Genomic DNA, 13,160 nt, shown 5'->3' with positions numbered 1-13,160 from the left:
AGTGCTTCCATTTGTTTAGAACTTTATGCTAGCACCCTGTCCATAGAAATCTGCTTGTAAATGAGTTAGTAGCAGAAGATTGCACCTTTCATTTAGTAATGATATATTTATATAACTCTACAGGGCTTTCAAGGACTTTATTACAACACCTCTGCATTGCTAAAGCACATTCTGTCATTAACAAACTATCATTTATCCTGTATCTCTTCCTTTTAAATTCCATTATCTTGAGCTTGCATAAATCTAGCTCTCTACACAAGACCCTGTATTTCTACCCTCTTTAGGGTACCCATTACAATAGGTTACAAAGAGAAGCAGGCATAGTCCTGTTCTTTAATGTAGCTTCTAGAATTTTACTTGGCCACCATTGCTCAACAGCTTCTCCCTTTAAACTTCACTTTGCCCACCTATATCACCAATTCGAGATTCTTGATGCAGTATTCAAGCTCAGGCACAAATTCCTATGTGATGCCTTTCCTGATCCCTCTTCACTTCCTGCCCCACAACTATCTGTCTCCTGAAATTACCTTGTAAATGGAATCTTCATATGAGGCACTGCGTTGTTTGTCTCTGTATCCTCAGCATGTAGGATGGTACATTATTCATAGTAGGTGCTTAATAAATTTTTGTTGAATTATGTTGTATCCCCAGAACATTGTTAACTGAATGAATGAATGAACTAGCATTGGAAGTGTTATGCTCTACCACCATTAAATCATTTTTCCTCTTTCCTCAGGGAGTTCAATGCCTAGTTCACAGTCTTCCTTTCCAGCCTGCTACCACATTTATTGATGTCCTTTTAAATACCCTGACATTCCTGCTCATTAATCTTCTAACTCCCATGATTTTTGTCTTTATTGCACATTATCGCCCAGAAGGATAACCATACTTTTGTCTTATAATCACTCATTACTGTACTGCCTTCAGGATCCTAAACTCTGAAACCCTTTTCTGATATTAGTTTCCCATACTTCATTCTCCCTAGCCCCCATATTTCTCATACCTTTTACTCCTGCAATTTACTTGTTTTCCCCTCTTCTCCTGGTCCATCACGCCTACTTTAGTCTTACCATCCTGTTAACAGTACAGGCTCAGTGGATGACTAGTTACATTGTTCTCTACATTCAAATCCTTTTCTCTTGTGCATTGCATGTTTCTACAGTTTACTTTTCAGTTATTTGTTAAATCTTGTTGATTTAATCCTCTATAACTTCTTTTTCCTTCATTCCCTTCTTTCCAATCATATGGCCATTATAATAATCCAATCTCTCATCACTTCTCTGCTGGACTGTTGTGGTAGTCTCAGTTGTTCTCTTTGCTTCCAGAAGTTTCCCTCTCTGACTCTTAGCCCTTTTTTCATTATTTGTTCAGATTTTTAAAATTACCTTCTCAAAGGCCAGTAATTTTAAGTTTGCTTTGGAAAGGCCAGTAATCTTTTAATTGTCTATATATGACGTCATTTAGATCAATGGGTTTTGCTTTTTTTGAGAGCCTTGTAACGTAGTAATCTTTATTTCACTCCAGTGTGTTTGTAGTCCTTTTCTCTCTTTAAATAATTGTTGTGAGACAAAGGATATTGAAACAATACCAGATGAAAGAGTGACACCTGTTCCTGGAAGAGCATAGAACTGCAGTAAGATGTTCCAGAAAGGTTCGAGTGAAATTAAAATCTTGGAATATAGAACAGATAGCAGAATTTATGGCCTGCTTTCAGAAATCAGCAGAATAAAAATATTTGACTCCACGGCAACATCTCTCAAACAAAGGAACCGAGTGGGATCAAGAAGGTTGCCTTTGGCTGGAATTTCTTGCCTACTTACCTCCATCTCTTAAAAGTCTCAGCTTCCTTCAGAGTTCAGGACACATTTCCTGCTATTTGAAACCTTCCCTGATTTCCCTCAATTGTTGGTGCTATCTCCTTCTTCGTATTATCTGATACTTAATTATTGCTTATGTGTTCCTATCCTCTTAGTAGTCTGTAAGTTCCTTGTGCCCTAAGACTGTTTGAGTTTTATTATATACATAAATACTTTGTGTTGTACTGTATGCAAGAATTTATATAAAATGGGCAGTTGACCAATAATATTTGTTGAATTGAATGAGAGAGGTAGTACAAGTATTATGCCTCCATGGTCCCAAAAACATGATGCCATGTACAAACCAATCCAAAGTCTGCTTATTAGCTTCTGATTTCAGAGAAGGTCCTATATATTGTAGGTAGAAGGACTGTGGACAACAGTGATTTAAATTTTATATTCATTATATAGATACCTAACAATATACTATAGATTTAAATTTACATACTATATTTTGAATAAATTAAAATCTACAAAACCATTTAAAAATTATTAATGGACATCTCCATTAGCAGAAAATAGAAGTTAAACTTTAAAGTCCATTTTTCAAGGTCTCAGAGAAAAGAGAAAGCAAACACTAATGTTTGAAAAAGCTAAAAGTTTGCGCTCTTTGTCCTTAGATTCACTGCTATCCTTAAAGAGCAAGTTATTGAAATAGTGTAATTCTTTTATTTTTTCTACAGTGCCTCCAAAACCATTACATCTGCAGAATTCACCTTCATCCAATAAATACCAGACACCCAAGCATAAAGATTTACCTAGTATAAAACCAAGGATGGAGGAAGTTAAACCTGTCCCTGCTTTTATCTCAAAAGAAAAGCCCAGTAAGGTATCAGATCTCATCAGTCACTTTGAAGGAGGCGGGTAAGTAATTTGTATTTGAAAGAAGAGGGGAAGGGAAAAGAAACCTAATACTTAAAAAGATGATATAGACATATTATTTACAAATCTGATAAAATTATCATACCATTTGGTGATGTAGACCTGTAGAAGTATTCACTTATGTTTTTCAATACTTAAACTTATGCTAACACTTGTGTTGTTGACATTATAGTATATTGCCCATCAGTAGTATATCATAGTAGTATACTTTTGTTTAATAGCCTTTACGGTTGATGTTTCTGATTTCTTTGAAATCATTTCTGGCTAAGTTTATAGTATGAGCATAATTGCTTTACGAAGATATGCCTTACTGATCTGTTTTAGGCATTTAGTAGAGTTTCAGTGGGTCTCGTAGGTAGTCTATGTAACAATTACACCATGTCCCTACCATCTCAGACTCCTGTTTGACTCATTACCTTATTCATTCTCTCCAGATTATAAGACAATCAAGATGAATGTTCTGATAAAAGCTCATAAATTACTTATAGTAATTCTCGTTACTAAAATTATGACACCTCTTATAGCTTAATAAAGTAGTAAATAAGCTTGAGCAACCCCTTTCCCTAAAAGCTTTTATTCATGTTGCTCTTTCTATATCATCCCTTTAATCTACTTGGCTTAAACAGTGTGCCTATCCATTTTATTAACAGTGAAACAAACAATAAAAGACAGATATAGCTATTTACATTATATCACCTGTGGAAAAGATTGTAAGCAGAATATCCTCTAATTATGAAAACACAATCCCACCATTCCTTTCTCTCATGATGGCAGCCAAAATTTTTCAAGAATTTTCATGTGTTTCTTCATGATATATGAATGTAACTTATTCTTTTCAGGAAATGTCTCTTCAGAATCTTTCTCATGGACAGTTATTCAGTCTTTCTGGAAAGTTTTCTTTTTCCTTTACCTCTCTGCTTCATCAATTCTCCCAATTAATAGACTGCAGAATGAGTGTCAAACTGTAACTTCCCAAAGAGTCCATTCCTTCAAATAGATATAGAACTAATGAAAAAGGCTATTAAAGCTGAAATTATACTTCAAATTTTTTGTATTTTAAATATAAAAGTTTCCAACAAAGTGATTTCCACTGTTTTTTAAATGAAGATTTACTTTTATTCAATTAATTGAAATTTGCCTTTTCTTGCATTTACCCATTTGAAAAAGAAAGGAGGGGGAGGAACTTGTAGTGAATATGGCCATCAAGCTACACAAATTTCCACATTGACCAGATAACTCTATCACCACCCCCATCAGCCACAAATCTCAATCTGCACTCTGAATCCATCACTTCTCTATCATGAGGTGGGAAGCATATTCTGGGATGCGTCTTCCAGAATCATAGTTGGTCAGTTTTTTGCTCAAAGTTTTTAAACCTTTCAAAGTTGTTTTTTTTATAATATTGTTATTATAGAAATTATTCTGGTTCTGCCCATTTCACTCTGTATCAGTTAACATAAGTCTTCCTAGGTTTCTCTGAAAATCATCCCTTTCAGAATTTCCTACAGTGTTACATCACATTTATATAGCATAAATTGCTTCAAGACACTCCCCTTCAGTTTCTGTTTCTTGGTCGCCAAGCTTCGTGTATGAGTTCTTTATTTGTTTATTTGATCTCTTTTGGGTATAGACCTAGTAGTAATATTGCTGAATAAAAGGGCAGTGTACAATTTAAAAACTTTGGGGGACATAGTTTCCTTTTACTTTCCAGAATGCTTTCTAGCTGCTTTCACAGCTCCACCAGAAGTAGTGCATTTCTGTACTACATTTTTCCCCTCAGGTAGGAGCCACAGTTGTCTTTTTTCTTTTTTTGTTAACTTTGACAATCAGACGGATATGAGGTAGCACCTCAGACTTGTTTAAATTTCTGTTTCTCCAATTATTAATGACTGAAAGCATTTTTTAATGTGGCTTGTGGTAGTTTGTATTTCTTCCTTATAAAACTCCTGTTTGTATCTTTTGACTATTTATCAATTGGGAGTGTCTCTTCTTCTTATAAATTTAAATACATTTCCAATGTATCTCAGAAATGAAACCATTGTTAGAGAAACTATAAAGTTTTCATCCCATTTTTTACTGCGTTGGTTTTGTTTGCACAAAACTTTTAAAATTTATTAGTTGTCTTCTTTTACCCATGTTTATTTATGAACGCTTTCTCCATCCTTGGATCTGATAGGGAACTTTTCCCTTGTTCTCATTTGATTATAAAATCTTCTTTTATTTCTATGTCGTGTTCCCATTTGTTACTTATCTTGGTATATAATGTGAGATGATGGTCTTTACCAGCTTGTCAGATTATCAGTACTTTGGGGCAGAAACTGGCTTGTACATGTCTTTGTATTCCCAGAGTTTAGCAAAGAATAAAGACTTGTGTCATATATCACAACTAGTTCATCTAGTCTCCAGTTGATGGACATCCACTCAATTTCCAATTCTTTGCCACCACAGAAAGAACTATGATAAATATTTTTGTGTAATCGGTCTGTTTCTTTTCTCCTTGATCTTTTTGAGATACCAACCTAGCAGTGGCATTACTGGGTCAAAGGGTATTCACAGTTTTATAACCCTTTGGGGACAGTTCCAAATTGTTCTCCAGAATGGTTGGATTATTTCACTGCTTCAGGAGTAATGTATTAGTGTATCAACTGTTTTTCATATCACCTCCAGCATTTATCATTTTTCTTTTGTCTTGTTAGCCAATCTAGCATTTCCATAATCATTAGTGTTTTAGAGCATTTTTATGTGACTGTGGAAAGCTCTGATAGCTTCTTCTGAAAACTGTCTGTTCATATCCTTTGACAATTACTCAATTGGAAAATTGCTCCTGTTTTTAAAACTTAGACTCAGTTCCCTATATATTTTAGAAATGAGAGCATTCTTGGAATACTGTGGAGTAGGTCAGAAAATTCCAGGCTCCCCAAATTTCCCCCAGTAAAGATACAGAACATCACTTCAGTGAGTGGCAGAAATAATTCCAAGTTGGGGTAAAATAGTGGTCTTAGAAACACTTAATAATGATAATCCTTTCTGGTAAATCTATCAAATGCAATATCCTAGAGGTCTTTTACTGTTTATACATATATGTACAAATGTATGCATTTGTGTGTGTATTTTATATATACATATATATTATATATGTATATATATAATATAGAGAGTATATATGTATATACAATAATATATGCTATACTATATATTATAACATATGGTTATATATGTAAATATATAATGTAACATATATTAATATTATTAATTAATATATTAATACATAATGATTAATTATCTTATTAATGTATTATGTTAATATATTAATCAATATATATGTAAAACTTGGAAGCACAGAAATGATGGGTAGCTTTGAAAACAGTGTAGTATTTATTACATAGTTATAAAAAATAGTTTGAAATGGACATTTTCAAAAAGCACAAAGAAATGAGGCCTATATCAGAGAAATAGTAATTCCCTTCTCTCCCCCACTTCCCCACTCCCCCAGGTTCTTTTTTTCCTTTTAATCTTGGCTTCATTGGTTGGTTTGTTCAAAACCCTTTTAATTTCTTTTAATCAAAATTATCAATGTTATTTCTCATTTTTCTTCCTCTCCCTTCTTTGGTCATAAATTCTTCCTTGCTCCCCTAATTTGCTCATTATATCATTTTATATCTAAATCATGTACTTCTTTTTATCTTACCTAGGTATATGGTGGGACTTGTTAGTCTTTTCCTAGTTTCAGCCAAATTTCTTTCTAATTTTCTCAGCATTTTTTGTTGAATAATGAGTTCTTGCATCCCAATCTTAGATCTTTGGGTTTATCAAACACTAGATTGGAATGGACATTTACTGCTGTCTGTTGTGTTAATAATGTATTTCCACTGATCTTCCTCTCTATTTTGTGGCCAATATCAGATTGTTTTGGTGATTAACATTTTGAAATATGTTTTGAAATCTGGTACTGCTAGGCTGCCTTCCTTCCTATTTTTTTTTTATTCTTTTGATATTATTTATCTTTTTCTTCTTCTAGATGAATTTACTTCTTTTTTCTAGCTCCACAAAATAATTCTTTGTTACTTTGATTGGCATGAATAAGTACCTTAATTTAGGTAGAATTGTCATTTTTGTTATTGGCTTAGCCTACAATGAAAAACAAAATATTTCTGTAGTTTAGATTTATCTGTATTTGTGTAAAATGTGATTCATAATTCTTTTCTTAGTTGCTGTGTTTGTAGGTAGGTAGACTCTCAAACATTCTATATTGTTTACAGTTTTTTTCAATGAAATTTCTCTATTTTTTCTTGCTGGATTTCATTGGCAAAAATAAAAATGCTGAAGATTTATATGGTTTTATTTTTTTTATTCTGCACCTTTGCTGAAGTAATTATTTGAACTAACATCTTAATTGATTCTTTAGTATATTACATTGAATATCTGGAATGTTGATTCTCCATTATTCTCTAAGTATACCATCATTTTGTCTTCAAAGAGTAATAGTTTTCTTTCCTCCTTCCTTCTTTGTCCTTTGGTTTCTTTTTCTTATGTTATTGCTGTAACTAGCATTTCTAGTACAAAATGGAATTATAGTGATGATAATGGACATCCTTCTTCACCCTGATCTTATTGAGCAGGCTTGTGACTTATCCTCATGATCAGTAATGTTTGCTCTTGGTTTTAGATAGATTTGTTCTAGTTTAGTTGTTTTTCAGTATTATCTGACTCTTCATGACCACTCTTGGGCTTATCTTGGCAAATATATTGCAGTGGTTTGCCATTTCTTTTCCTACTTCATTATATAGATGTGAAAACTGAGGCAAGGAGGGTTAGAGTGACTTGCCCAAGGTCACATTGCTGGTAAGTTTCTGAGACCAGATTTCAGTTCATGTCTTCCTGACTCTAGGCCTGGCATTGTGATACCTAGACACTTTTAGATAAATACTACTTATCGTTTTAAGGAAAGTTCCATTTATCTTATAGTTTCTACTGTTTTAAATAGGAATGGGTGTTGTATTTGACCAAAATCATACTTACATGATTTTTGTGATTTTTGTTATTGATGTGATACTGTGCTGACAAGTGTTCCTGATATTGAACCAGCCCTCCATTTCTGGTATAAATCCCAGTCATATTGTATAAACTTGGTGATATATTGCTTTAAATTAATTTAATAAGTATTTTACTTACAATTTATACATCTAGTTAAGGTGAGCCAAGATGATAGAGATAGGGCATGAACTCTTCTGAGCTCTCCACAAAACTCCTCTGAACAACTTTAAATAATGATTCAAAATAAATTTTGGAGTGGCAGAACCAACAAAAGGACAGGGTGAAAAAATTTTTCCAACCTAAGCCAACTAAGAAGGCCTGCAGGGAAGATTTTTTGCACCTCAGTGAGAGTGGAACATAGTCCAGTGCAGACCTTGGCCTATCAGACCAGCAGTAGGCCTTGGGGGGGTGACTGAATCAGTGGTAGGAATAGTAGTTGCCAGATCTCTCAGCCCACAGATGGTAAGGGTGTCTGAGAACTGGTGAGAAAGAGATCACAGTTTTCCTTTTGCTGGCACTTGGGGAAGGACTTTTTCGCATTGCCCACACGTAGAATCTAGTTGCAGTCCTGAGTCTCAGTCCCAGGGAGTGGAACAGCACTTGCACACCAGTACTTTTGACTCCAGGGGAACTAGGATCCTGGTCACAGTTCCAGGTTGGAAAAGAGTGTTTGTGGTCACTCACAGGTCAGAGCACAAGCTAAGAGAGTAGTAAACACACCTTTTCCCCATTATTATAATACCTTAGAAGAACTGAAATCTTACTGGTCCCCAGAAATAACAAAAAACCTAAAACTTGGGACAGTGCCCACTCCACTATGGAAGCAAAGGCCGACTTTAGCAAAGAATTAAAAGTCAAGAAGAAGGCTGAAAAAAATGAGGAAACAGAAAAAAGATCCTCACTGTGGAAAGTTACTATGGTGACAAGGTAGATCAAAACATAAACTTAGAAGAATACAGTCAATTCAAAAGTGTTTCATCAAAGCTTCAAAGACAAGTATGAATTTATCCTAGGCTATAGAAGAGCTCAAAAAGAATTTTGAAAATGAAGTAAGAGAGAGGTACAAGAAAGATTAAGCGGAGAAATGAGTGATTTCAAAAAATCATGAGAGTCAACAGCTTGGTTAAGGAAACACCAAAAAAATGCTGAAGAAAATAACCACTTAAAAAACAAAATAGGCCAAATGGTAAAAGAGGCATGGTAATTCCCTGAAGAGAAGAACTCCTTAAAAAGTAGAACTGGCCAATAGAAAAAGAGGTTGAAAAACTCACTGAAGAAAATTATTCCTTAAAAATTAGCGCTTGGCAAGTGGAAGCCAATGACTTGATAAGACAACCAGCAACAATGAAATAAAATCAAAAGAATGAAAAAATAGAAGAAAATGAGAACTAACTTGTTGAAAAAACTGACCTAGAAAATAGATCCAGTTAAGATAATTTAAGAATTATTAGATTACCTAAAAACCAAAATTAAAAAAAGAGCCTAGACATCATCTTTCAAGAAATTATGAAGCAAAACTGTAGGAATATCGCATATCATGGTGGCGAACCTGCACCCTGAGGGCCACTACGTGACCCTCTGGGTCATCAAGTGTGACCTTTTGACTGCATCCAGCCTTCACAGAACCAATCCCCTTAATAAAAGGATTTGTTCTGCACAACCTGAACTCAGTTAAAAGTCTGCACCACAGGATCTAAAAGGCTACATGTCTCTTCCAGACCATAGGTTCCTCACCCCTGTCCTAGATCCATAGGGTAAAATAGAATTTGAAAGGATCCATCAATCCCCTTCTGAAAGAGATTACAAAATGGAAAATCCCAGGAACATTTTAGTCAAATTTCAGAGCTTCCCCCCCCCCCCCCAAAAAGAGAAAATATTACAGGCAGCCAAAAAGAAACAGTTTAGAATAAGACAAGATTTAGCAGTTTCTACATGAAAGAATTAGAGGCTTGTAGATGCATTTCCAATAAGATCAGAGGTGATGACATCAGAGGACATCAGAGGATGTCCATTATCACCACTATTATTCAATATGGTACTAGAAATGTTAGCTGTAGCAGTTAGACAAGATAAAGAAATTGAAGGAATAAGAATAGGCAAAGAAGAAACTAAGTTTTTGCTCTTTGCAGATGATATGATGATAGAGAACCCCAAAGACTCAAGTAAAAAACTGCTTGAAATAATAAACAACTTTGGCAAAGTTGCAGGTTACAAAATAAACCCACACAAATCTTCTGCATTCCTATATATTAGCAATAAAGTCCAACAGCAAGAGATAGAAAGAGAAATCCCATTTAAAGCTAGGGTAGACACTATAATATACTTGGGAGTTTACCTGCCAAAAACAAACCCAGCAACTATATGAACACAATTACAAGATACTTTTTGCACAAATAAGTCAGATTTAAGTAAGTAGAAAAACATCAGTTGCTCATGGGTAGGCCATGCTAATATAATAAAAATGACAATTCTACCTAAATTTATTTACTTATTGAGTGCCATACCAATTAAACTATCAGATAATTATTTTCTAGAGCTGGATAAAATAATATCAGAATTCATCTGGAAGAACAAAAGGTCCAGAATATCAAAGGGACTAATGAAAAGAAATGCTAGGGAAGGTGACCTAGTACTACCAGACCTCAAATTGTACTATAAAGCAGCAATTATCAAAACCACTTGGTACTGGCTAAGAAACAGAAGGGTAGACAAGTGGAATAGACTTGGCACTCAAGACACAGTAGGCAAGGAATATAGCAACCTCCTGTTTGATAAACCCAAGGACCCCAGCTTCTGGGATAAGAACTCACTGTTTGACAAATATTGCTGGGAAAACTGGATAATAGTGTGGCTGAAACTAGGCATAGACCCATGCCTGACACTGTACACAAGAATAAAGTCCAAATGGGTACATGATCTAGGTATAAAGATTGATACCATGGACAAACTGGAGGAGCAAGGAATAGTGTATCAGATTTGTGGAGAAGGGAAGAATTTTTGACTAAAGAAGAGATAGAAAGCAGTATGAAGTGCAAGATGGATAATTTTGATTACATTAAACTGAAAAGTTTTTGCACAACCAAACCCAATGCAACCAAAACTCAGAGGGATGTGGTATATTGGGAAAGAATTTTTACAGCTTATCTCGGGGATAAAGGCCTCATTTCTAGAATATATAGAGAACTGAGTCAAATGTACAACAATACAAGTCATTTCCCAATTGATAAATGATCAAAGGATATGAACAGGCAGTTTTCAGAGGAAGAAATTAAACATATCTATAATCATATGAAAAAAGTGCTCTAAATCACTTTTGATTAGAGAGATGCAAATCAAAACAACTCTGAGGTACCACATGATACCTATTAGACTGGCAAACATGACAGAACAGGAAAACGATAAATGTTGGGGAGGATGTGGGAGAGTTGGAACACTAATTCATTGTTGGTGGAACTGTGAGCTCGTCCAACCATTCTGGAGAGCAATTTGGAACTATGCCCAAAGGGCTACAAAAGTGTGCATGCCCTTTGATGCAGCAATATCGCTACTAGAACTGTAACCCCAAGGGATCATAAAAATGGGAAAGGGTCCCACATGTACAAAAATATTTATAGCAGCACTCTTTGTGGTTGCCAAAAACTGGAAGTCAAGGGGATGCCCATCAATTGGGGAATGGCTGAATAAATTATGGTATATGAATGTAATGGAGTACTATTGCGCCAGAAGAAATGATGAACAAGAAGACTTCAGAGAGGCCTGGAAGGGCTTATCTGATCTGATGCTGAGTGAAAGGAGCAGAACCAGAAGAACTTTGTGCACAGCAATGACCACAGTGTACGAGAGTTTTTTCTGGTAGACTTGGAACTTTGTAATAACGCAAGAACTTAAAAAAAAAAAAAATCCCAGTGGTTTTCTAAGGCAAAATGCCTTTCACACTCAGAGAAAGAGCTGTGGAATTCATTCGCAGAATGTAGCAGATCATTTGTGTGTGTGTGTTTGTGTATTATGTTTTGATTTGTTATATGATTTCTTCCATTTATTTTATTTCGTCTACATAGCATGACTATAGTGAAAATGTATTCAATAGGAAAGTATATGTAGATTCTATATAGAATTGTATGCTGGCTTGGGGAGGGAGGGGGTAGTGGAGGATAGGTATGGGGGGTTAAAATCTAAATTTTATGATAGGATTGTAGAACATTAAAAAAATAAATAAAATAAAATTTAAAACAAGCAAAAAAGAATTAGAGGCTTATAATATGATGTTCCAGAGGGCAAAAGAGCTACAATTACATCCAAAAACCACCTATACCTCAAAACTGAGTATATGATCTTTCAGGGGGAAAAGTGAACATTCAGTGGCATATAGAACATTTTTAAGCATTCTTGATGAAAAGATCAGAGCTGAATAGAAAATTTGACTTTCAAATAGAACACTTGAGAGAAACATAAAAAGGTAAACAAGAAAGAGAAATCCTAAAGGATTCAATAAGGTTAAGCTGTTTACATTCCTGCATGAGGATGATACTTGTAACTTCTAAAACTTTATTAGTGCTATGGCAGTTTAGAAGAATTACAAATGAACAGTAGATGTGACTGAGTTGAATATGATGGGATAATTATTTTAAAAAATAAAATTAATGCATGAGAAAGAGAAACTGGAAAAACAGGAAAGGAAGAGGTAAAATGGGGTAAATTATCTGACATGAAAGATGTGAAAAGAGATTTTACAGTGTAGGGGAAGATGGAAAGGTGAAATGGGACATGCATACTGTCATGAGAATTGGCTCAGAAAGAGAATAACATACAAGTTCAGGATACAAGGGAATAGAAATCTAGGCTACTTTACAGATGAGTAAGTGGAGAAGGGAATAAGGGGATGTTGGGGACTTCTAGAAAGGAAGGTGGATTGAAGGATGTAAAAGTCAGAAGCAAAACACTTGAGAGTGTACAGAGAAAAAGAAGAGAGAAGTAGAACAAACGGGGAAAACAAGATTGAGGGAAATATATAGTAATTATAACTGTGAAAAAATTTTATCGCGAGTTTCTCTTACAAAGACCTCATTTCTCAAATGTAGAGAGAACTGAGTCAATCTAGAGATAGAAGAGCTATTACTCAGTTGACAGTCAAGGGATATGAACAGTCATTTTTCAAGTGAAGTCATCAAACCTATCTATAGTCAAAATTTTTTAAAAGGCTCTAAAGTCACTACTGATGTCTGTAAATTAAAAGAATTTTGAAGTGCCACCTGTCAGATTGGGTAACATAACGGAAAAGGAAAATGACAAATGTCAGACAGGTAGGAAAATTGAGACACTAATTCACTGTTGGTGCTGAGGTATACTGATTCTACCATTTTGTAGGACAATTTAGAACTGTGCTCAAAT

The 13,160-nt window shown here is 34.7% G+C and overlaps 1 protein-coding gene across 11 annotated transcripts in view; it reads left to right on the top strand.

The window, feature by feature from the left end:
• FGD4 (FYVE, RhoGEF and PH domain containing 4) overlaps positions 1-13,160 on the top strand; it is a 253,013-nt gene that overhangs the window by 122,265 nt on the left and 117,588 nt on the right. For 9 of the 11 annotated variants that reach the window (XR_011977110.1, XR_011977111.1, XR_011977108.1 and 6 more), the window contains exon 3: positions 2,540-2,720. The exons of the other annotated variants lie outside the window; for them this stretch is intronic. Coding sequence is in view for 5 of the 9 variants with exons in the window: in XM_072654332.1 (XP_072510433.1) it covers positions 2,540-2,720 (181 nt within the window). In the remaining 4 variants the exon portion in view is untranslated. The remainder of the gene's footprint in view (positions 1-2,539; positions 2,721-13,160) is intronic. 11 annotated transcript variants of the gene reach the window in all.

Source organism: Notamacropus eugenii, chromosome 3 (assembly GCF_028372415.1).
Source record: "Notamacropus eugenii isolate mMacEug1 chromosome 3, mMacEug1.pri_v2, whole genome shotgun sequence".
Lineage (NCBI taxonomy): Eukaryota > Metazoa > Chordata > Mammalia > Diprotodontia > Macropodidae > Notamacropus > Notamacropus eugenii.
Note: the sequence above shows the minus strand (reverse complement) of the source record. Positions and strands in the feature narration are given on the sequence as shown.